The sequence below is a fragment of the Maylandia zebra genome, linkage group LG14 (genome assembly GCF_041146795.1).
Source record: "Maylandia zebra isolate NMK-2024a linkage group LG14, Mzebra_GT3a, whole genome shotgun sequence".
Lineage (NCBI taxonomy): Eukaryota > Metazoa > Chordata > Actinopteri > Cichliformes > Cichlidae > Maylandia > Maylandia zebra.
Window position 1 is genome coordinate 39,982,477 of NC_135180.1, and position 25,422 is coordinate 40,007,898.

At 39.0% G+C, this 25,422-nt stretch overlaps 2 protein-coding genes and 1 long non-coding RNA gene across 3 annotated transcripts; all 3 read left to right on the plus strand.

Moving 5' to 3' along the window:
• The first annotated feature begins 244 nt into the window (after positions 1-244).
• LOC143421978 (uncharacterized) lies at positions 245-5,488 on the plus strand. The gene is made up of 2 exons (XM_076892028.1): positions 245-250; positions 3,849-5,488. The coding sequence occupies exon 2, from the start codon at positions 3,856-3,858 to the stop codon at positions 5,152-5,154; it is 1,299 nt and encodes a 432-aa protein (XP_076748143.1). The 5' UTR covers positions 245-250; positions 3,849-3,855; the 3' UTR covers positions 5,155-5,488.
• A 5,147-nt stretch (positions 5,489-10,635) lies between these two features.
• Positions 10,636-16,257, plus strand: LOC106675683 (uncharacterized). The gene is made up of 2 exons (XM_014410817.4): positions 10,636-10,658; positions 14,618-16,257. Exons 1-2 carry the CDS (start codon positions 10,639-10,641, stop codon positions 15,921-15,923), a joined length of 1,326 nt encoding a protein of 441 aa, XP_014266303.3. The 5' UTR covers positions 10,636-10,638; the 3' UTR covers positions 15,924-16,257.
• Positions 16,258-19,217: 2,960 nt separating this feature from the next.
• On the plus strand, positions 19,218-19,884 carry LOC101469822 (uncharacterized). Its single transcript, XR_191797.3, has 5 exons — positions 19,218-19,242; positions 19,433-19,457; positions 19,546-19,621; positions 19,703-19,719; positions 19,798-19,884. It is a non-coding gene; the product is annotated as an uncharacterized LOC101469822 (long non-coding RNA).
• The last annotated feature ends 5,538 nt before the right edge of the window (positions 19,885-25,422 follow it).

Genomic DNA, 25,422 nt, shown 5'->3' on the forward strand with positions numbered 1-25,422 from the left:
GGCCACAGCCCCGTCAGTGGTTTAAAGTTGTGGCTGATCAGTGGATCTATATGGTCTTACCAGAAACACTTAGCAGTAATTTACTGTCAAGCAAACAGAAACATTGACCACTGTGTTTGAAGAAGGCCCTCTGTTCTGTATTAACAGAGTACAAGGTCTTCCAAAATGATTCAGTCCAAGATTTGAGGCAAACACCATGTGTATAAAGAACGTCAGCCTCAAACAGCAGACTGCAGACGATGCAGCAACTGTAAGTTGGTGTTTTTCCCTCTAAGCTGAGATCATTGGATTTCAGAGATTAACTAACACTAATAGCTAATAGATGCATGGATACAAATTTAACCCAAATTATTTACTCAAAGCAACAGAATTCATCATCTTGCATAGATTTAACAGTAAAGGATACTGTAGTTATTTTACTGTTGTATAAAGCTAATACTCAACATTAAACATGTCCATTCCTAGAGTGATGCATTTGATTTACTTAAGTTCATAAATATGTAACATGGTGTAATTAAAAAAACTAATGATAACACAGATGTTTCCAGATTTTAGAGATCATTGAACAGTGTCAGAAGGAGATTGTTTGATTCTAGTAGTCACTGTTTCTTTGACCCTCTGGGTTGGTTCAAAATCACCACCCTTTCAGCTTGTTTGTGGCCACCAACAGATTAGGTCTGTAATTTTTATTATCTTTATGTTTTTTTGCCATTTTTTCTGCATAAAGCTTTTAAGTAACTTCAGCTCTTTTCATAAATATAAAAAAATCAAAATTTCATTCAAATTCAGAATTTTAACCCTTTAAATACCAGTTAAATCACATAATTTTAATGATTTACATGGGGATAAAAGCATAAAATCCCCATTTCTTTCTAAATAATACATGCAAACTGATTTATTTTCTAACCATGATGGAGGTTAGATGAATAGCAATAAAGTATCAATGAGTTTTATGTATCTTTGTTTTTTTGTGCAGTGACAGAAAAACAAAAAAAAATCCCTCTCAGCTTGTTCGTGGCCAAAAATGGCCACCCCCTGTTTACATTTACAAAATACTATAAAATTAATATATATTAAAACATTTTTCTACTTTCATTGACTTGATTTTTTAAATTAGCACCAGTCCTAGTCATGAAAACCAAAATATAATTCAAATTCAGATATTATACCCTTTGAATACCAGTCAGATTATGTGTTATTGCTACGCTTTTGGGGGGAAATAGTAATAAAGTTCACATTTTTTAGCATATGAATGGTGAAACCTAATATTTTTTACTGTCATTGCAGGTCAGTAACAGTAACTGTAACAATGATTTATTTTTACTTCATTTATTTATTTATTAATTTTTTCTTTGGGGGGGAATGAATGGCCAAAGAGAATATCACACATGGTGTGTTAGTGGCCAGAAAGGCAATTTAATGACCAAATAACCCCTGAAATGACCAAGAAAATTTATATTCCAGTATGTGTGTGCTTCTGCGTGCATCCTCATTAGCAGCACGATGTACTAACCACAGTAGAGTGGTTGTTGTAGGCACACTTTCTGCACCTGGTGCAAGGGGCTGCTGTTCCAGTCCTGCAGGTGCGCCTTTTGCACCTTCTTCTCATTTCGTTGGTGGGGTGTGGGTCACACTCTGGGTCAGACTACTGTATCTTGAGATCAATGGCAGAAGTGGCTGAGGGACATGGGTGTCTTGCAGTTGTTGAGGTCACCAGCATGTGTCCCAGCTCTCCCAGGATCACTCTTCATCTGTAGGTTGTAGAGCACTCCCCCACTTCAGTGAAGTTGTTTCCGGTGGGACAAAGGCATCGTATCCCAAGACATCCAGGAGATTGGAGAGAAGAGCCAGCAGCCATCAGTTAGTTTTCCTTCTGCAACTCGAGGTGCCAACATCCTCTCTAAGTTATCCAAGCAGTATTTGTGCCTATTGTAGTCCAGGATTGCTTCTTGCTCTCACGCATCCTTTATTCCCCATCATCGACTGCTGGTTCCTTGTGTGTTGCTGTCAAAAGAAGCACATTCCTCTGTTGCTTTGGCATGTGGGATATTGCTGTGGAAGTTTTATTGAAGCCAAAGACAGACAACAAAATCTTCCTCTGTTGCAACTGAAGGAGCTGGGGAGGAAGCTCTGGGTTGTTTCCCCTGTGCCAGTTTTCATCTCAGGAGTTCCTCTACCAAGGTGCCCGAAGGAAAGACGTTGTCCTCGGAGCTCCTCCGTCAGTTGGAGTCTGAACCCTGTTCCCTTTTTTACTTCCTGAGAACTTCCAGTGTTGTCATCCAACATGCTATGTATTGCTTTATTCTGGTTTAGGCTCACATCTCCACTTCATCTATGATCCTCCAGTCCTCACACCTTGGCCTCCCGTGCAGCTTTGTAAGGGTGCACAGCAGCTAAAAGATCTCCTTTGTTATAAAAACGTCAAAAGTAGATCTCAGGCTGCTAATGCAGGGAACTGCATACAGGCTGAGCCCTGGTTTGATACCAGTGGGTACTGGATGTAGAGCAGTCTCTCTTCAGTGGTGGGACCCACATGGTTTTCCTTTCATGAGGGATCCACTCGGTCACTCTCCTCGGTCTCAGAAAATGCTCCTATGTTCTTTTCCATCAGCTGCTCAGCCTCCACCTCCATGCCCCCCAACCCCAATCCTCCCCCAAAGAAGAGGATTCAGGCACTGGCTAGTACTCATCATCTTTGGAGAGGAAGTTTCTTCATCTTGGGCAGATGTCTTTTCTTCAAGGGCAGAGGACTGCTGCTGTCCTTGCTCTCTGACCAGATCACACAGACAGTGCTTGAAGCAGTGATGACCTTCTTGCCATACAGCCAGAATAAATGATCTGGAAGCTGTTAGGCTGACTTACAGCAGTAGCTCTGTCTGCACCTGCAGAAACTCCAGGACACGTTTACAGTGTTTGTTGTTGTTTGTGCTCCAGCTGCAGCTGCAGGTTTGAACTCTGCAAAATGTCCTGTGATTGGGTTGTTTTTGTTTTTGTTTCTAGAGTTGATATTTTGGGTGTGGTCTCTTTTTATGAAAAATACAAGAGTAAAAGTGTTTTTAACATGTGCTTCAAAGCTGAGTTTGACTGGGAAGCTCAAAGCTCAACAGCCTGCATCCACAGAAATTCACTGCAGCCTATGTAATGTTTGAATTTATTCCAGTCTATCTTGCAAATACATGTTTGTGCTGCAATGTCATGCACAAACACAAACTATTAGATCCTTAAGATCAAACCTATGTCAAAATTGTGTCATTATTTTGGTCCATTGGAGTGTGGTAAGCCATCAAAGGCTGCTACTAGAAACTCTGAATATTACATGAAATCGCTTGTTTGGCCAAAAATGGGTAAATGATGTCATTTGGTAAAAAACATTAAAAACTACAATTTTCATGTGTTGAGTTTAGAATGAAAGCAATTTTACCTAAATCGCATGATATAGTACTGTCAGTAACAAGGAATCAAAAAAGGTGGTTATAATGGGTTTCAATTGGCCACAAATGGCCACGATAGAGTCAAGAGGAACAATTTGGTGTATAGTGAATATTATTGACATTATTAAGGAGCTGATGTTGAAAATTAAAAAATCTGAAAAAAATACACACCTTTGGGAAGTTTCATTCCACTTGCATTAACAGAACGAAAATGGTTGAAAAAAGAAAAGTGAAGTGGCCACAGATGGCCAGGATAGAGCCCAGAGGGTCCATGATCGCAACCCAAACTACCATCAGCGTCTCACTGTAACAAAGCCCAACAATATGAGCAGACATACGTCAGTTTGGTGTTGTGTTTCCTGCTCTTACTGATGTATGATTGTAAAGAGTTGTTCTCCTCTCTCTCGTCCTCTACAGAGCTAAAATGAAGGATCAAAGGAGACTCCCCTCACTCTTCCTCACTCTTGTCCTTTGCGTCTCTCCATGGTCCACCTCTGGAAAAACATTCTACAGCCACCATGGGATAAAATGCACCGGCGACTGTCATCCTCAGGGCTTATTGCAGACATACCAGTGCACAGTACACAAGACAGATGGCACAGAAGAACTACAGTACTGTTCACCAATGAGTGGGGTGGACTACAAGGGAAACGTGTGCTTTTATTGCTGTGAGCAGCACGACAATGGCTACTACCAGTGTGAAACAGCCTCGGGTTTGGGATACTGTGGAGATGTGATAGAGGACTTAAACCATTACACCTTAACATATGGTATGCCGTGTTATGATAGCTGTGAAACGCGCGGTAAGAACTACTACTGGTGCCATTCCACAAAGGGGTGGGATTACTGCTCACCAAGAAAAAACGTTGATTACAAAGGCAACGCCTGTCGCCAAGACCATCCCTGTGACACACATGGACGAGATTACCACTGGTGCTATTTGGACAAAGGAGGCTGGGACAAGTGTGGACGAGTGGAGCCAAAGGCAGTGATTCATGACACCATATCCCGAAAACGCTGCACTGATGACTGCCAGTATTCTCGCTACTTCTGGTGCCACATTCATGGTAGCTGGGACTACTGCTCACCTGCGCCAGACGTCACCTACAGAGGTGTGCCTTGTCGCTCAGATCACAATTGTGGAGACCATGGCAAGGGATATAGCTGGTGCTACACAACAGACAACAATAACTGGGATTACTGTGGAGTCATCTCTCCTGGAGAGTGCAGGTATTCTGTGCCACACCGCACCAAACGGCAACCCAAGAAACCCAATCAAACTAACCCACCACAGCTGATCTGTACTCGGGAGGACAACAGCAGGAGGAGAGTGACCATGTTCGAAGCAGTAGAAAATCACCAAACCATCGCAGACTCTCATAATTACCGTGCCGAAGCATTCAATTTAATTAATGAATGGGACGGCCGGGGCCTGGGCCAACAGGCCAGGTCCAACTTGGTTACATCAAGAAACCTTCGCATTGACCTACAGGGTCTGTTTAACAGGAGTAATCAGCAGTATTACAACCTGCAGGTCCAGGTGAAGAGCCAACGTGTTAGTGGAAAAAGCACAACTCTGGCACACATTGAAGCCCCTGTTGACACTCCACTTGAGTACATGCGTTTGGCCCTCAGGGAGAGTTTACGGAACCGAGCCACGGTTTCACTGGAAGTGACTGACCAACCAATAAACAACGACAACAGCTGTCACAAACGTCATTAATATTATCACTGAAACATATGTAGCTAATGAATGAGACAGAAAACTCTATTAACTTTATTTCTTCATCAGTTGCTCAATCACTGAATTCCACATAATAACCAGACAACTGTCGGACGATAAGCCTGAGTTATTCTGAGGCTTTGTACCATCACATGAAGATAACAGTAGTCTTCCATTTTGATTTCATTTTTGTTGTAAATATAGTTTAATATCTATCAATTCATTGTGTTTCAGGCTTAAAAAGCAATTCTGTAGTGAAACAGTGTAAAATGACCAAATTAAAATTCTATATTTGTACTTTGTACGATGCATTTATTCAAACAATAATAAAGATAATGCCAAATAAACACATTTTTTAAAGACATTTCATTTCATTTTTACAGTTTGGCGAAAACAAATATTTTGTGAGGATAATATCACAAAGCCTGCGAGGACAAACTAATGATCATACTTTCTGTGGGTCATTGGTTTTAAAAAACAAAATATTTACAACAGCTGTTCACATTAAATCCATCTTGGTTTGAGGAATTTTTAATTAGTCTGTCGCTTCAGCTTAAACCTCTCTGAGACTTTCTCACGGATTTTCACCTCAGTAACTTTTCCTATTGTACATTTTATTATTTTTATTACATTTATATTTAAAGGCATTTTAAATGTGACAAACCCACAATCGACATGTGCAGCTGCTGGAGCCAGATATAACAAACCTTCTGAATTAGCTGCTGAATTACACAAACCCACAGAGTTTACTCTTTTCAACAGACTGCATTTTGTTCTGAATAACGTTGCAAATATTGATCATTTATGGAGGTATTTGTCGACCATCTTTACTTTTAGTTATGAACTGTTCACATCGGCCTTAAACGTGATTCACAGAAGTGAACAATTTCACAGCTTTTGTACACATTACGTTTGAGCAATTCAGTATCAGACCTCGTATAAACACTTTTGTTCTGTTGGTTTTTCAGTTAGAGCAATTATATCACATTGAATAACACTGAACACTATTCCTAACTGAACCACAGATTTTGATGTAAATTTTGTCTGAATTTTCTCAAAGCTCAGGAATAGTTACACACTGAAATTTATACAGAGGAGGAATAATTAAAGGTCAAAAGAGTTAAAGTTACCTTTATTGTCAAACCTGTTATGTGTTCAGAACATATAGAATATCAAAATGACATTTATCTTTGACCCCCAGAGTTCAGACATAAATAAGGAAACGAATGAATAAAAAGCAAGAGGATTAAAGGAGAAAAGAAAGGCACAAAGTATAAAACTATAGAAAAACTGCATATACATAAATAATTTATAATGCTCAATGTTTAATTCTGTGGTTTGTTATCAAAAAGTTTTTTGAGCCCCTGAACTAAATGATGCACCACCTGCTTGCAGAACAACAGAGGGCGCTGTTGTTCTGCAAGGAGGACAAGCTGGGACTGGCAGGTCAGGGAGGGGCGGGGCCACAGGCACACAGAGAGAGAGAGAGAGACACCTGTTTGTGTGATTTGGACTCACCCCTTCAGGAACAGAAGAGAAGAAAACACAAAGAGCAGGATGGTTGGATCTGACTTCTACTGCAGGTAAAACACTGTTACAGAGCCCCTCTCTGGAAAAGTTGGAAAATCACAAAATAAAGTAACAAATGAGGATAAAACAGCTTCAGAAAGATCCTGTAAAAGTTATAAACTTTTAAATGAACATTGTGTCTTTCCTAAAATGTAACTTCCTCCAGTTGTTTGATTTATGTCAGATGACACTGAGGTTTAGTAGAGACATTAGAGTTTTCTGTTTTCTTCTACTGGTAGAAATGACATTATAGAATAGAACAGAACTTTTTGTCATTGTTTCCAAAACAGTGAAACACCATTTAACAGCTTCTTGAGTGATGGTGCAGATAAAAAGATACAATTGCCTAAAAATTTAGATAGAATAGATAATTGAGATCAAATAAACACAAACACAACACAATGAGATCACACGATAACAATATGAAGTGAAAAATGAGTGTCAGAGGGATCTTTAGCTCCATTTTATTTCTATTTTAGTTATCAAAAAAACTGAAGAAAGAAAATTAAATGTTGAAGAAAAAGAAATAATAAAATGTAGTGTAAAATTAAAATAAGATTTGACCTGACATATGGTCATAAATGTACCATAAAGTTCATAATACATACATATACTTATATTATATACATACATTTCAAAGTAAAGCAAAATGTATAATATATTGAGGCAAACTGGATTACATTGGTTTTATATTTTACATAAAATACTGACAACCAATGAAAACACATTTTATTTTTATTCATTCATTTATTATTAGACATTTTATGAGAATTGATCTGTTTTATTTTTTTTTCTCTGTCAGTTTTCAAAGCATGATCATGTTTCTTATTTTTCTCAGAAGACGTGGTTAAATATTTTCAGATCTTGGTGATGTGTTTTCATTGACCAGATCACATTTTTGTTTTCCTTTACCTCTTTATGAGAAAAGTAATATCATCATTTAAACTTTTAAAAATTACAAAACAAAATGAAACTGTCAGATGATGTTTTACATCACAGAGCTGTGATTTATATCATACAGAAAATGTTCATATATAATGTATTATTCAATGTAAATGTTTAAATGTGAGGAGAAATCAGTGACATATTCATAGATCGAATTGTACAAAGCTAAACTACATTGTCTGTTGTCTCTCTGCATAGTTTTTTCTTTGGAGAGTTTCCAGAGGTGAGTCCTTCAGGACTCATCAGAGGTCATTGAGGAGGTTCCAGGCAGTCCTGTAGTGCTGTAGTTTATATATAAGGTTTAACTGGTTTACCTGGACTCTGTCTTTAATAGACAGCTGACAGCCAATCAGAGAACAGGATTCTCTGTTGTAATGGTTAGTTTAGTTTGGGAGTCCTGGAGAAAATAGGAAAGGTCCTTGAGGTCCACTTCACCCTTTAACGTTCTCATGGTGTTCTCTACTACGTCCTCCTTACAACACATAGGGCGCACTGCGCTATAGGGCGCACTGCGCTATAGGGCGCGCCGCACTTTTTGAAGAAAATCTAAGACTTTTAAGTGCGCCTTATAGTTGTGAAAATACGGTAAGTAATTAATTACTTTTGAAAATAAGTAATCAGTAAAGTAACGGGATTACTTTTTTGGGGAAGTAATCAGTAATTAGTTACTGATTACTTTTTTCAAGTAACTTGACCAACACTGGTAGCGAGCCTGACGCTCAGTGTCCTTTTATTCTTTTAACATATTTTTCTGTGTTGTATTTCAGTGAAAGGAGGACGAGCCAGTGGCCCTGGGACCTCAGGTGGTGGGTCGTTTTCACACTTTCTTTTGTACAGCACCGGGTGGGCTGTAGTGATTTTCTTTTTGTGTGATTTTCTTTTGGGTCCACGGCTGCTGGTGAGGCCAAGTTCCATGATTGTTTTACTTTGTCTTGTGTGTAGTCTTCAGTCATTAATGATTCAATGATATGTGCACATGAATGAACTTCATCAGCAGGTTCTGAATGGGTTAAACACAGAGCGATGAGAGTTAACAGACTCGGTAAACCAGCTCCGAAGGACTTGGCTCCATCTAGTGGACATTCTTAGAATAACTATCAGTTTCTAAAAATGGTCTTTGTATTCCAGGTTGTATTTAGCTGTCAGTTTACAGGCTGATCTGTTCTTTCATGTTGATGTATTTTGTATTTAGCTCCATCTAAAGCACAGAGAGCTCTGGTTTATATTTCTGTAATTCTAATGTCTCAGTTTTAAATGGTCTTTGTCTTCCATCCATCCATCTTCATCCGCTTTATCCGAGGCCGGGTCGCGGGGGCAGCAGCCTGAGCAAAGAGGCCCAGACCTCCCTCTCCCCAGCCACCTCCTCCAGCTTGTCCGGGGGAACACCAAGGCGTTCCCAGGCCAGCCGAGAGATATAATCTCTCCAGCGTGTCCTGGGTCTGCCCCGGGGCCTCCTCCCGGTGGGACATGCCTGGAACACCTCACCCAGGAGGCGCCCAGGGGGCATCCTTGTCAGATGCCCGAACCACCTCAGCTGGCTCCTTTCGATGTGGAGCAGCAGCTGCTCTACTCTGAGCCCCTCCCGGATGGCCGAACTTCTCACCCTATCTGTAAGGGAGAGGCCAGCCACCCTTTGGAGGAAGCTCATTTCCGCCGCTTGTATCCGCGATCTCGTTCTTTGTCTTTGTCTTCTACGTAAAATATTTAATGATTCATTTATGTGATGAAGAAAGATGGACACATTAAAGACGAAATAACAAACAGGAAATCTGTAGTGGAGAAGAGGAAATGTTGCCACCTGGTGGCTGTGAAAATGATTGCCTGATTATTTGTTCCAGTATGATATCATTCTGAGTATTATTCCTCCTACAGATGCTGTCTCTTTTCTCTCTCTTCTTTTTTGAGCTCTTTGATTTGTATTGAAGGAATCTGAAGGATTTTTCAGCCTGAATTTCTTTTTGTTTGGTTTGAGTTGAGTCTTGATGTTTTTTAATAAATGCATTAACAATGAACTCCATGTTGCATTAAACTGAAGGATCATCTTCAGTTTCCAGTAAGTCAGATCAGGTAAAATCTGAAAACTTGCTATCAAGTTCTGTGTACCAGGTTTTGAGGTAGGTGGTTTTGTTGTGGTGCTCGCTATGGCTCAGGGTCTGAATGTTTGGGTCTGCCTTTTTCCAAACACAGACTCAAAATATTTATGATAATTGTCAAATCCTTAATGAATACATTTTCTGTTAAGCCCTTAGTGACAATCTTACACATTTACAGTAGAATTGTGCAGCTTAGTCCTAAAGTACAGTCTACCAAATGTGCTGTTGACAGCATCAAAATCCAAAAACTAATTTAACTGTCTTCCACATTATGCATATCAGCAGAGAAATCAACATGGCAGACTCCAGGAGGTGTTTTTGTTGAGCACATTGTCAGCAACCTTTTGTCTTATTTCATTTGTGTGTCTGATCTTCCTCACATTGATGGAGGACTGAGGATGTTTGGTCTGTTTGTGTCAAGCAGACGTCGATGACCACTGAAATCCTAAAGACTCAGGTGTCCTTAAAAACAAGTAAAATGTGAACATACATAGAAACAATGTGTGTGTGTTTGGTCTCCAACAGTGTTTATGTGGGTGGTACATGCCAAAGATGGAGATGGATGAAGGAGCCAAGGTTTCCCAGCACAACATTGGACTGGATCCAAATGATCAGTGTCATTCACCTCACATGTCAGTGGTTTAAAGTTGTGGCTGATCAGTGGATCTATATGGTCTTACCAGAAACACTTAGCAGTAATTTACTGTCAAGCAAACAGAAACATTGACCACTGTGTTTGAAGAAGGCCCTCTGTTCTGTATTAACAGAGTACAAGGTCTTCCAAAATGATTCAGTCCAAGATTTGAGGCAAACACCATGTGTATAAAGAACGTCAGCCTCAAACAGCAGACTGCAGACGATGCAGCAGATGCAGCAGATGCAGCAGATGCAGCAACTGTAAGTTGGTGTTTTTCCCTCTAAGCTGAGATCATTGGATTTCAGAGATTAACTAACACTAATAGCTAATAGATGCATGGATACAAATTTAACCCAAATTATTTACTCAAAGCAACAGAATTCATCATCTTGCATAGATTTAACAGTAAAGGATACTGTAGTTATTTTACTGTTGTATAAAGCTAATACTCAACATTAAACATGTCCATTCCTAGAGTGATGCATTTGATTTACTTAAGTTCATAAATATGTAACATGGTGTAATTAAAAAAACTAATGATAACACAGATGTTTCCAGATTTTAGAGATCATTGAACAGTGTCAGAAGGAGATTGTTTGATTCTAGTAGTCACTGTTTCTTTGACCCTCTGGGTTGGTTCAAAATCACCACCCTTTCAGCTTGTTCGTGGCCACCAACAGATTAGGTCTGTAATTTTTATTATCTTTATGTTTTTTTGCCATTTTTTCTGCATAAAGCTTTTAAGTAACTTCAGTTCTTTTCATAAATATAAAATAATTATTACTTTTTAAATTTTTAACCCTTTAAACACCAGTTTGTTTGTCCACTGCACCAGCTGGAAGACAACCTCAAATCTCGCAATTTTATATAATTACATTGCTACTGAAATTTCTTGTATTGTTAATAGTAGAGTCTGGGGCATGTAATTGATTCACATCAACATTGATTATAATGCATTGTTATTTTTGTGCAGGGAGAGCAAAAACATAAAAACTCCCTCTCAGTCTGTTCGTGGCCAAAAATGGCCACCCCCTGTTTACTTTTACAAAATACTATAAAATTCATATATATTAAGAAAAATTTCCACTTTTTTTTTGACTTGATTTTTTTAGATTAGCACCAGTGCTGTTCATGAAAATCAAAATTTCATTCAAATTCAGAATTTTAACCCTTTAAATACCAGTTAAATCACATAATTTTAATGATTTACATGGGGATAAAAGCATAAAATCCCCATTTCTTTCTAAATAATACATGCAAACTGATTTATTTTCTAACCATGATGGAGGTTAGATGAATAGCAATAAAGTATCAATGAGTTTTATGTATCTTTGTTTTTTTGTGCAGTGACAGAAAAACAAAAAAAAATCCCTCTCAGCTTGTTCGTGGCCAAAAATGGCCACCCCCTGTTTACATTTACAAAATACTATAAAATTAATATATATTAAAACATTTTTCTACTTTCATTGACTTGATCTTTTAAATTAGCACCAGTCCTAGTCATGAAAACCAAAATATAATTCAAATTCAGATATTATACCCTTTGAATACCAGTCAGATTATGTGTTATTGCTACGCTTTTGGGGGGAAATAGTAATAAAGTTCACATTTTTTAGCATATGAATGGTGAAACCTAATATTTTTTACTGTCATTGCAGGTCAGTAACAGTAACTGTAACAATGATTTATTTTTACTTCATTTATTTATTTATTAATTTTTTCTTTGGGGGGGAATGAATGGCCAAAGAGAATATCACACATGGTGTGTTAGTGGCCAGAAAGGCAATTTAATGACCAAATAACCCCTGAAATGACCAAGAAAATTTATATTCCAGTATGTGTGTGCTTCTGCGTGCATCCTCATTAGCAGCACGATGTACTAACCACAGTAGAGTGGTTGTTGTAGGCACACTTTCTGCACCTGGTGCAAGGGGCTGCTGTTCCAGTCCTGCAGGTGCGCCTTTTGCACCTTCTTCTCATTTCGTTGGTGGGGTGTGGGTCACACTCTGGGTCAGACTACTGTATCTTGAGATCAATGGCAGAAGTGGCTGAGGGACATGGGTGTCTTGCAGTTGTTGAGGTCACCAGCATGTGTCCCAGCTCTCCCAGGATCACTCTTCATCTGTAGGTTGTAGAGCACTCCCCCACTTCAGTGAAATTGTTTCCGGTGGGACAAAGGCATCGTATCCCAAGACATCCAGGAGATTGGAGAGAAGAGCCAGCAGCCATCAGTTAGTTTTCCTTCTGCAACTCGAGGTGCCAACATCCTCTCTAAGTTATCCAAGCAGTATTTGTGCCTATTGTAGTCCAGGATTGCTTCTTGCTCTCACGCATCCTTTATTCCCCATCATCGACTGCTGGTTCCTTGTGTGTTGCTGTCAAAAGAAGCACATTCCTCTGTTGCTTTGGCATGTGGGATATTGCTGTGGAAGTTTTATTGAAGCCAAAGACAGACAACAAAATCTTCCTCTGTTGCAACTGGAGGAGCTGGGGAGGAAGCTCTGGGTTGTTTCCCCTGTGCCAGTTTTCATCTCAGGAGTTCCTCTACCAAGGTGCCCGAAGGAAAGACGTTGTCCTCGGAGCTCCTCCGTCAGTTGGAGTCTGAACCCTGTTCCCTTTTTTACTTCCTGAGAACTTCCAGTGTTGTCATCCAACATGCTATGTATTGCTTTATTCTGGTTTAGGCTCACATCTCCACTTCATCTATGATCCTCCAGTCCTCACACCTTGGCCTCCCGTGCAGCTTTGTAAGGGTGCACAGCAGCTAAAAGATCTCCTTTGTTATAAAAACGTCAAAAGTAGATCTCAGGCTGCTAATGCAGGGAACTGCATACAGGCTGAGCCCTGGTTTGATACCAGTGGGTACTGGATGTAGAGCAGTCTCTCTTCAGTGGTGGGACCCACATGGTTTTCCTTTCATGAGGGATCCACTCGGTCACTCTCCTCGGTCTCAGAAAATGCTCCTATGTTCTTTTCCATCAGCTGCTCAGCCTCCACCTCCATGCCCCCCAACCCCAATCCTCCCCCAAAGAAGAGGATTCAGGCACTGGCTAGTACTCATCATCTTTGGAGAGGAAGTTTCTTCATCTTGGGCAGATGTCTTTTCTTCAAGGACAGAGGACTGCTGCTGTCCTTGCTCTCTGACCAGATCACACAGACAGTGCTTGAAGCAGTGATGACCTTCTTGCCATACAGCCAGAATAAATGATCTGGAAGCTGTTAGGCTGACTTACAGCAGTAGCTCTGTCTGCACCTGCAGAAACTCCAGGACACGTTTACAGTGTTTGTTGTTGTTTGCGCTCCAGCTGCAGCTGCAGGTTTGAACTCTGCAAAATGTCCTGTGATTGGGTTGTTTTTGTTTTTGTTTCTAGAGTTGGTATTTTGGGTGTGGTCTCTTTTTATGAAAAATACAAGAGTAAAAGTGTTTTTAACATGTGCTTCAAAGCTGAGTTTGACTGGGAAGCTCAAAGCTCAACAGCCTGCATCCACAGAAATTCACTGCAGCCTATGTAATGTTTGAATTTATTCCAGTCTATCTTGCAAATACATGTTTGTGCTGCAATGTCATGCACAAACACAAACTATTAGATCCTTAAGATCAAACCTATGTCAAAATTGTGTCATTATTTTGGTCCATTGGAGTGTGGTAAGCCATCAAAGGCTGCTACTAGAAACTCTGAATATTACATGAAATCGCTTGTTTGGCCAAAAATGGGTAAATGATGTCATTTGGTAAAAAACATTAAAAACTACAATTTTCATGTGTTGAGTTTAGAATGAAAGCAATTTTACCTAAATCGCATGATATAGTACTGTCAGTAACAAGGAATCAAAAAAGGTGGTTATAATGGGTTTCAATTGGCCACAAATGGCCACGATAGAGTCAAGAGGAACAATTTGGTGTATAGTGAATATTATTGACATTATTAAGGAGCTGATGTTGAAAATTAAAAAATCTGAAAAAAATACACACCTTTGGGAAGTTTCATTCCACTTGCATTAACAGAACGAAAATGGTTGAAAAAAGAAAAGTGAAGTGGCCACAGATGGCCAGGATAGAGCCCAGAGGGTCCATGATCGCAACCCAAACTACCATCAGCGTCTCACTGTAACAAAGCCCAACAATATGAGCAGACATACGTCAGTTTGGTGTTGTGTTTCCTGCTCTTACTGATGTATGATTGTAAAGAGTTGTTCTCCTCTCTCTCGTCCTCTACAGAGCTAAAATGAAGGATCAAAGGAGACTCCCCTCACTCTTCCTCACTCTTGTCCTTTGCGTCTCTCCATGGTCCACCTCTGGAAAAACATTCTACAGCCACCATGGGATAAAATGCACCGGCGACTGTCATCCTCAGGGCTTATTGCAGACATACCAGTGCACAGTACACAAGACAGATGGCACAGAAGAACTACAGTACTGTTCACCAATGAGTGGGGTGGACTACAAGGGAAACGTGTGCTTTTATTGCTGTGAGCAGCACGACAATGGCTACTACCAGTGTGAAACAGCCTCGGGTTTGGGATACTGTGGAGATGTGATAGAGGACTTAAACCATTACACCTTAACATATGGTATGCCGTGTTATGATAGCTGTGAAACGCGCGGTAAGAACTACTACTGGTGCCATTCCACAAAGGGGTGGGATTACTGCTCACCAAGAAAAAACGTTGATTACAAAGGCAACGCCTGTCGCCAAGACCATCCCTGTGACACACATGGACGAGATTACCACTGGTGCTATTTGGACAAAGGAGGCTGGGACAAGTGTGGACGAGTGGAGCCAAAGGCAGTGATTCATGACACCATATCCCGAAAACGCTGCACTGATGACTGCCAGTATTCTCGCTACTTCTGGTGCCACATTCATGGTAGCTGGGACTACTGCTCACCTGCGCCAGACGTCACCTACAGAGGTGTGCCTTGTCGCTCAGATCACAATTGTGGAGACCATGGCAAGGGATATAGCTGGTGCTACACAACAGACAACAATAACTGGGATTACTGTGGAGTCATCTCTCCTGGAGAGTGCAGGTATTCTGTGCCACACCGCACCAAACGGCAACCCAAGAAACCCAATCAAACTAACCCACCACAGCTGATCTGTACTCGGGAGGACAACAGCAGGAGGAGAGTGACCATGTTCGAAGCAGTAGAAAATCACCAAACCATCGCAGACTCTCATAATTACCGTGCCGAAGCATTCAATTTAATTAATGAATGGGACGGCCGGGGCCTGGGCCAACAGGCCAGGTCCAACTTGGTTACATCAAGAAACCTTCGCATTGACCTACAGGGTCTGTTTAACAGGAGTAATCAGCAGTATTACAACCTGCAGGTCCAGGTGAAGAGCCAACGTGTTAGTGGAAAAAGCACAACTCTGGCACACATTGAAGCCCCTGTTGACACTCCACTTGAGTACATGCGTTTGGCCCTCAGGGAGAGTTTACGGAACCGAGCCACGGTTTCACTGGAAGTGACTGACCAACCAATAAACAACGACAACAGCTGTCACAAACGTCATTAATATTATCACTGAAACATATGTAGCTAATGAATGAGACAGAAAACTCTATTAACTTTATTTCTTCATCAGTTGCTCAATCACTGAATTCCACATAATAACCAGACAACTGTCGGACGATAAGCCTGAGTTATTCTGAGGCTTTGTACCATCACATGAAGATAACAGTAGTCTTCCATTTTGATTTCATTTTTGTTGTAAATATAGTTTAATATCTATCAATTCATTGTGTTTCAGGCTTAAAAAGCAATTCTGTAGTGAAACAGTGTAAAATGACCAAATTAAAATTCTATATTTGTACTTTGTACGATGCATTTATTCAAACAATAATAAAGATAATGCCAAATAAACACATTTTTTAAAGACATTTCATTTCATTTTTACAGTTTGGCGAAAACAAATATTTTGTGAGGATAATATCACAAAGCCTGCGAGGACAAACTAATGATCATACTTTCTGTGGGTCATTGGTTTTAAAAAACAAAATATTTACAACAGCTGTTCACATTAAATCCATCTTGGTTTGAGGAATTTTTAATTAGTCTGTCGCTTCAGCTTAAACCTCTCTGAGACTTTCTCACGGATTTTCACCTCAGTAACTTTTCCTATTGTACATTTTATTATTTTTATTACATTTATATTTAAAGGCATTTTAAATGTGACAAACCCACAATCGACATGTGCAGCTGCTGGAGCCAGATATAACAAACCTTCTGAATTAGCTGCTGAATTACACAAACCCACAGAGTTTACTCTTTTCAACAGACTGCATTTTGTTCTGAATAACGTTGCAAATATTGATCATTTATGGAGGTATTTGTCGACCATCTTTACTTTTAGTTATGAACTGTTCACATCGGCCTTAAACGTGATTCACAGAAGTGAACAATTTCACAGCTTTTGTACACATTACGTTTGAGCAATTCAGTATCAGACCTCGTATAAACACTTTTGTTCTGTTGGTTTTTCAGTTAGAGCAATTATATCACATTGAATAACACTGAACACTATTCCTAACTGAACCACAGATTTTGATGTAAATTTTGTCTGAATTTTCTCAAAGCTCAGGAATAGTTACACACTGAAATTTATACAGAGGAGGAATAATTAAAGGTCAAAAGAGTTAAAGTTACCTTTATTGTCAAACCTGTTATGTGTTCAGAACATATAGAATATCAAAATGACATTTATCTTTGACCCCCAGAGTTCAGACATAAATAAGGAAACGAATGAATAAAAAGCAAGAGGATTAAAGGAGAAAAGAAAGGCACAAAGTATAAAACTATAGAAAAACTGCATATACATAAATAATTTATAATGCTCAATGTTTAATTCTGTGGTTTGTTATCAAAAAGTTTTTTGAGCCCCTGAACTAAATGATGCACCACCTGCTTGCAGAACAACAGAGGGCGCTGTTGTTCTGCAAGGAGGACAAGCTGGGACTGGCAGGTCAGGGAGGGGCGGGGCCACAGGCACACAGAGAGAGAGAGAGAGACACCTGTTTGTGTGATTTGGACTCACCCCTTCAGGAACAGAAGAGAAGAAAACACAAAGAGCAGGATGGTTGGATCTGACTTCTACTGCAGGTAAAACACTGTTACAGAGCCCCTCTCTGGAAAAGTTGGAAAATCACAAAATAAAGTAACAAATGAGGATAAAACAGCTTCAGAAAGATCCTGTAAAAGTTATAAACTTTTAAATGAACATTGTGTCTTTCCTAAAATGTAACTTCCTCCAGTTGTTTGATTTATGTCAGATGACACTGAGGTTTAGTAGAGACATTAGAGTTTTCTGTTTTCTTCTACTGGTAGAAATGACATTATAGAATAGAACAGAACTTTTTGTCATTGTTTCCAAAACAGTGAAACACCATTTAACAGCTTCTTGAGTGATGGTGCAGATAAAAAGATACAATTGCCTAAAAATTTAGATAGAATAGATAATTGAGATCAAATAAACACAAACACAACACAATGAGATCACACGATAACAATATGAAGTGAAAAATGAGTGTCAGAGGGATCTTTAGCTCCATTTTATTTCTATTTTAGTTATCAAAAAAACTGAAGAAAGAAAATTAAATGTTGAAGAAAAAGAAATAATAAAATGTAGTGTAAAATTAAAATAAGATTTGACCTGACATATGGTCATAAATGTACCATAAAGTTCATAATACATACATATACTTATATTATATACATACATTTCAAAGTAAAGCAAAATGTATAATATATTGAGGCAAACTGGATTACATTGGTTTTATATTTTACATAAAATACTGACAACCAATGAAAACACATTTTATTTTTATTCATTCATTTATTATTAGACATTTTATGAGAATTGATCTGTTTTATTTTTTTTTCTCTGTCAGTTTTCAAAGCATGATCATGTTTCTTATTTTTCTCAGAAGACGTGGTTAAATATTTTCAGATCTTGGTGATGTGTTTTCATTGACCAGATCACATTTTTGTTTTCCTTTACCTCTTTATGAGAAAAGTAATATCATCATTTAAACTTTTAAAAATTACAAAACAAAATGAAACTGTCAGATGATGTTTTACATCACAGAGCTGTGATTTATATCATACAGAAAATGTTCATATATAATGTATTATTCAATGTAAATGTTTAAATGTGAGGAGAAATCAGTGACATATTCATAGATCGAATTGTACAAAGCTAAACTACATTGTCTGTTGTCTCTCTGCATAGTTTTTTCTTTGGAGAGTTTCCAGAGGTGAGTCCTTCAGGACTCATCAGAGGTCATTGAGGAGGTTCCAGGCAGTCCTGTAGTGCTGTAGTTTATATATAAGGTTTAACTGGTTTACCTGGACTCTGTCTTTAATAGACAGCTGACAGCCAATCAGAGAACAGGATTCTCTGTTGTAATGGTTAGTTTAGTTTGGGAGTCCTGGAGAAAATAGGAAAGGTCCTTGAGGAGGAGGTAGAGACTCTTTTGGGGGTAGCAGAGGTCTTAAAGGTGGTCATGGAGGTCCTTGATTAGGTTGTTGATCTCTATGGGGAGGCTGTGAGAGGTTCAGGAGAACATGCATGGCCTTGATCTGGTTTAAGAAGTCCTTGAAGAGGTTCTAGTGGTCCTTGAGCAGGCAGCAGAGATCTGCTGGAGTTGACGATAACCCAGTGTGACTTTTTCCCTGCAATAATGGTGTAAAGCAAAAACAACACCCCACAGTTTGTACAGTGTAGCGATGACACCATCTGCTGGTTGGAAAGATTATCACAGAAAATGCTGGAGGCTCTTCTGACATGTTATTTAATGTCATTTGATTTCAGCAGAGAGCACGGGACCACTAGAAATGTAAGTAGCTGAAAATGCTGAACCTATAAGAAGGTGTTGTTTGCGTTTTATTCACCATCTCTTAACAAACCAAGTCCTATGAGAAATACTGTAAAATAAACATGCTTTCCTGATTCATATATACATTTGATTTTATTCTACAAATTTCACCAAGCATTGTCGTTTAACTCTCTTTTTATACTTTTAACAGGCAGAGTTTAGTTCACATATGAAAGGTAAGATAAACATCACAGCCTCTTGTGATAAAGTGTTACCAATAATTGTTTACAACTGTATTAACACATAAAGGGTTTTTATTTTTAGGTCCACTCAGTTCTGAAAGTCTTACACCTGGCAGTTACAGGCATTCACTGGATTTGGAGTCTCACTTAGAAAGAAGGTCTGACTTTATATTTTCAGGCTTCTCAAGATGCTTTTTTAAATGTCTTATTTACATGCATCTTTTCTGTCTTTTATTTAGGACCCATCAAAGTCTAGGTAAGTATCTTTGGGCTCGTCATCATCAGTCATTATACAGTTACTGACTTAATAAGTCCCCCCGACATCTACTTAAAGAAAGGGTCCCATCAAAACGCCATCACCATGAATGGCCTCAGACGAAAGACGACTTTGACCAGCACGACTTTGTCCCAATGGAAAAGCCTCAACTGGTACATGTGCTGCTACAGTCATGTGAAAAAGGGACGCTCCACCAACTGCTCTTAGAACTGCAGAAGCTTCTTGGATGAGAGGAGAAACATCTTCAAGGAAACTTAAAGAAGTCCAGACGCTTTTCTTTGCAAGCTTAAAATTTTCATAGAACTCTAAAAAAGACATTTGAAAGGTTATTGTCATGGTCCTGAGTCTGAGGACTCAGTGTTTTGTGTTTCCTTATGCTTTTGTTCATTCCGAGTGTGTATTCTGTTGTGATTTTGCCATTTGTTAGGTTTCTGTTCTTTGCCTGCCTGCTCCCACTTCTCTGTTCCCTCTGTCTGTCCATGGTGTTATTGTGTCTACTTATGAGTCCGCCTGTCAAGTTCAGTGTCCTGTCTGGTTCTCTGTCAGTTTCCTGTTTTATTGTGAAGGTCTCTGTCTGACGTGAGTGTGTTCAGGTCACGTTTCCCCTGTCCCGTCAGCTCTGATTCCTCCCAGCCGTGTTGCCCTCCTGTCTCTCATCCCCTGATTATTGGTGTGTGTATTTAAGCCCTGTGAGTTCTCCTGCCTGTTGCTGGTTCGTCTGTGTCCCACGGTGTCCTGTTCTGAATCTGAGATATACAGAAATGTGAACTATGCAAGTTATAAACAGTTGTAGGATTAAAAATTATAGGATGTACAGAATGATTATTTACTATTATTATTATTTATACTTCTCTGACATGCCTTCCACATGTGATGTTTGTGTAAGGGTAAGACGGCGCTGGCATAAGGCCCACAGCCTTAACCCAATTTCCTTCAGGGTTTTTTAAAAAGAGACTTTTTCATTTGATTCAGTTTGATATGATGGATTATGGAGAAAAATAGAATTGGGCTGAAAGGTCTGTTCTTTATTACGTATTCAGGTCGTGTATCATGTTTTTAAAAAGTAACTAAGTAACTAATTACTTTTGAAAATTAAGTAAAGTAATGGGATTACTTTCTTAGAGAAGTGATCAGTAATTAGTAACTAATTACTATTTTCAAGTAACTTGACCAACACTGCTCATCACATGACCCAAGGTGTGAAAAGGGTGTGTCGTCATCAGCAGGTGACACCACTCAAAGACCCTGCCCCCTATCATGTGACCTACTGAGATCAACTGACCCAAGGTGTGAGTGGGCGTTAAGACGACCAGATTACAGATGGCCGACAGTTGGTGTGGTAAGCCCCGCCCTCTGTTCAAAGATGGTCGTTCACAGTGGACATAGATGCTTCTTTCACTCCTCTTTCAAACCGTCTGTCTTCTCTGTCCAACATGTGAACACTGGCATCCTCAAAGAGTGACCTTTGACCTTTAGATGCAGGTGAACAGCCAGCTGCGTCTGAATTGATTTCATGAGTCTTTTACTTACTCCCAAAGTATTAAATACTTTGACACCCAGTTAAAGTAAATCCACTTGGCATCTTTCTTGGCCTTCAGACAACAATTCTGACGACTAAAGATCCAAATGGGACAGGAAAAAAATAAAAAAATAAAAAAAATAAAAAATTATTTAAAAAAGCATCTTAAGCACTTTGGCAAAATTCACTTTCATGTATCATCTGTTTCATAATGTCTAATAAGCATCATACAGTTAAGCATAATCACTACATGACAGAAGCACAAGCTTCATCTCTTTTAATAAACACAGTACACATAAAATCAGTGAGATGTTAGAACACTTTTATTATTATTTTAGTAAACAATCAAAGCCTACAACAGACAGCTGCTGGGGTTTGGAGGAGAACTGAACAAATATTTCAAATAAAATCTGATCATTTTTGGAGCAGCTTTCAGGATCTCCACGTATTAACATGCTGTTTTTAATGGATAGCATTAACAACCTGCTAGCTGCAAATAATCATGTGCAGTTCCACATGATTATTAACAGACAGAAAGAAAACATATTACTGATACAGAAATAGTTTTCTATACGAGATCGCTGCAAAAAGTGCAGCCTTACCTAATGTCCACCTACTGTTACTCATTTATATTAAGATTTAAACATCTAGTTGGTGTTGGTGTGGAGAGTAACCTTCAGTAACAGTAATGAATCACACAGCAATAGGACATTCATGTAGTTATAAAAAGCATGATAATAGATTAAGTAATCCAAAGTATTCAGTTACAAATACATTACAAAATACATTTTGGGGCATGTGTTCTGTAATCTGTAGTGGAATACATTTAAATGTACCCTTCCCAACCTATGGAACGCCAGGACTGCCATAATGAATTAATTAAATACACCATTAAATAATTAATTAAATGTGGCAATAATTAATTAAAATTGGAATTAATTAATTAAATAAATAGTTATGACACATGTAATTAATTAATTATTGACACATTTAATTAATTATTTATGTATTTCACATTTTAATTAATTATTGACACATTTAATTAATTAATTATTGACACATTTAATTAATTATTTATGTATTTCACATTTTAATTAATTATTGACACATTTAATTAATTATTGACACATTTAATTAATTATTTAATGATATATTTATTTATTTCATTTTGGCAGTCCTGGCGCCTGGCTCTCGTCATGAAATAATTTTATCTGTCAGCCTCACCCATCAAACTCAGGGGGCGGGGTTAACGCTGCCCATGCAGCTTCTCTAACATTTGATTGGTTGCCGTGCAAAGTAAGTCAAAACAGGTCGATCCTAGATAATCGATTGCTTGTGTAGACTTGGGGCAGCCAGTTATCCCAGAATGCAGATCAAATCACAGGCAGCAATGGTGGTGGTGTAGTTTTAAAATACCCCGTTTTTCTGTCACCAGCTACACTTTTAACAGTGTTTTAGCCGCGAATGTCGGGCCGTATGTCTGGTCAGGTTGTCAACATAGAACATGTTTGCAAAAGTGCTCAGATGTTTTCAGAGATTTCACTAGCTCTGCTAACAGTTAGCATGCAGAGTGCACCGAGGGGGTACATTAACCGGTTTGTTTACATATTCCACTCTCCGTGTTCCACATGTTGCATTCGCAGATTCTCATTTTCACCGAACGATCGTCTCTTTCCGCCTGGTCTTGTGTCTCTGTGCTTCTGTAACATAAAGAACGAGCTGACATTTTTCTCACGAAACCAGCGATCAGCTCAGCAGACCCTCAGTTTACCTGCATGCATCCTCCTCCTCATCTGCCAGCTGTTTAACACCTGCTGCTAATTCAAGAAACACGCCTAGTTACCTGGTGATAGTCACAGTTTAACTGCACAAGATAAGTAAATATAGTATTTTCCCCGAGCGCAGAGCTGCTGGAGCTCGTTTCCTTACAGAGCACTTTATAGGCGAACAGCTTTATCAGCGGCTGATGTCCAATCACCAGCACACAGCTTTCAAACCTCAGCTGAGTTTTAGCTCTCAGTGGTTAAACGCTGGACTTCATTCACTCAGGTTCTGTCTGTCGGGTCACGTTTACTTCGCTGTTTTATTTACAACTGAGCAAATCGGTTTGGCTGAGGTTAAAGTTACGTTTCATAACTGCATAGTTTCACAAACGTTTAATGAACCACTGGCACATGTGTTAGACTGAACTATCATCTAAATATCATCTGTTTTTTAATAGTTATTCAACTGTATTCTAAGCACCAGCTGTCTGTTAGAATGTGATTTTTTTTCTCTCTCTGTTGGCAGAGGTATAAAAATGCGCAGGAAAATCTGACGTGCATGGCAAACTTCACCGACGATATTTAGGGAGGAATAAACACACATCAAACATAAATGAACCATTTGTCTGTCTCCATAATTGAGAGCATTTTCTCTTCTTATGTCAACACTCTCTCTCTCTCTTTTTTTTTTTTTTTTTTTTTTTGCTTTTTCGGTCATGTTATGTTTACCTGTCAAAGGCTTGTTACAAACTATGAAACACATTGTGCAGACTTCTGGATGTTAGAAGAAAACGAATACTGCTCATGAATGAGACTAAAGGCAGGAAGGTGTCCTTTAAAACTAAACATGTTAATAGGACCTCCCTGTTTATATCATAGTTTATGATATAGCACGTGTATTTCAGTAATAGCCTGCTGAGGCCACTATACGTGCTGGCCTCATATCAAATGTGAAGGCAGACTGAGTCTATGTTTGACGTTTGTTTATATCTAATCTTCCTTTTCAAACATTTAAACAGCAGCGAGTCTGCAGCTGAGGGAATACAAACTCAAACTGTCGGAACAGGTTTGCTCGTTTCTTGGATTCATTTGGTGATTTATTAAATGTATAACTGTGTGGTGGGGCGTGGTCTGCGGTGCCGTGCAGGGAGGGCGGACGCACCTGCACGGCATCCTTAATCACGCCCGCCTAGTTAAAAACACGGGGACTGAGGGGTTTGGGGGTGTTGTGGTGTGGTGAGATGTAAATAAAGATGACTCTGAACGTTGCTTCGTGGTCCCGCCGTGTCTTATTCACGCCACAAACTGTTATTCTAATCTGCTGCTGAGTCTCTTACACTTTTCTTTATGCTGTATATTTTCACGTCTCTGGAATAGTTGGCAGTTAGATAGTCAGCTGGGAAACTTTGTGTTAACTCATGGAGCTGAGGATATCGTGGATATGCTGACCTCGCTGCGTGGTGTACAGAGCGAGGTCAGCATGATTAATATTCACAATAAAAATATTAGCCGAACATCATGAAGTCTGTATGTGTTTCATAGTGTCGAACAACCTTTGTACAGTTAAAGCCAGCAGTTACTACATGACGGAAACACCAACGTTATCTCTTTTATGTGTTTATACACAGGTCATGCTGATTACTGAACAAAAACCCAAAGATCAGATGTTAAACAGATTTATTTGCTCTCTCTCCTCCTTAAACATGTTTTTAATGTTAGTTATAATTCAGAATTGGCGACTGAAACACGTAGGACACATAAGAACATCAGGAAATAAAACATCGATAAATATAACCTCAGTAAAAGAAGTCAGCGGGGGTTACTACAGCTGTGTACCGGGGCCTGCGCTTTGTCGGTGGGATTGCTTGCGAGGGGAGCGGGTCTATCCCACGCTTTGCCGTGAGACTGGGACGACATCTCCGAAATCATCGAAACACTTTTGCAAAGAGGCTGTATCTTGACAAACCGACCAGACACATGAAGATTAAACCACTACATTCTCGGCTAAAAAAATATTAAAACGGTATTTGGTAACACACAAACAGGGTTTTTCAAAGCTCAGTTCTGTTAGCTTCCACATGCCGGTTGTGTGCTAGAAACAATGGCCACCAGGCCAAAGCAATGGTTTTGACTCGATCAGCGTTAACCCCGCCCCCTGAGTTTGATGGATGAGGCTGACAGATAAAATTATTTCATGATGAGAGCCAGGCGTCAGGACTGCCAAAATGAAATAAATAAATATATCATTAAATAATTAATTAAATGTGTCAATAATTAATTAAATGTGTCAATAATTAATTAAAATGTGAAATACATAAATAATTAATTAAATATGTCAATAATTAATTAATTAAATGTGTCAATAATTAATTAAAACGTGAAATACATAAATAATTAATT

Excerpts from the sequence above, each read along its gene's own strand:
- LOC143421978 (XM_076892028.1), top strand. The coding sequence starts at position 3,856 with ATGAAGGATCAAAGGAGACTCCCCTCACTCTTCCTCACTCTTGTCCTT.
- LOC106675683 (XM_014410817.4), top strand. The coding sequence starts at position 10,639 with ATGCAGCAGATGCAGCAACT. Across the intron at positions 10,659-14,617 it reads ATGCAGCAGATGCAGCAACT|AGCTAAAATGAAGGATCAAA; the intron begins GTAAGTTGGTGT and ends CGTCCTCTACAG.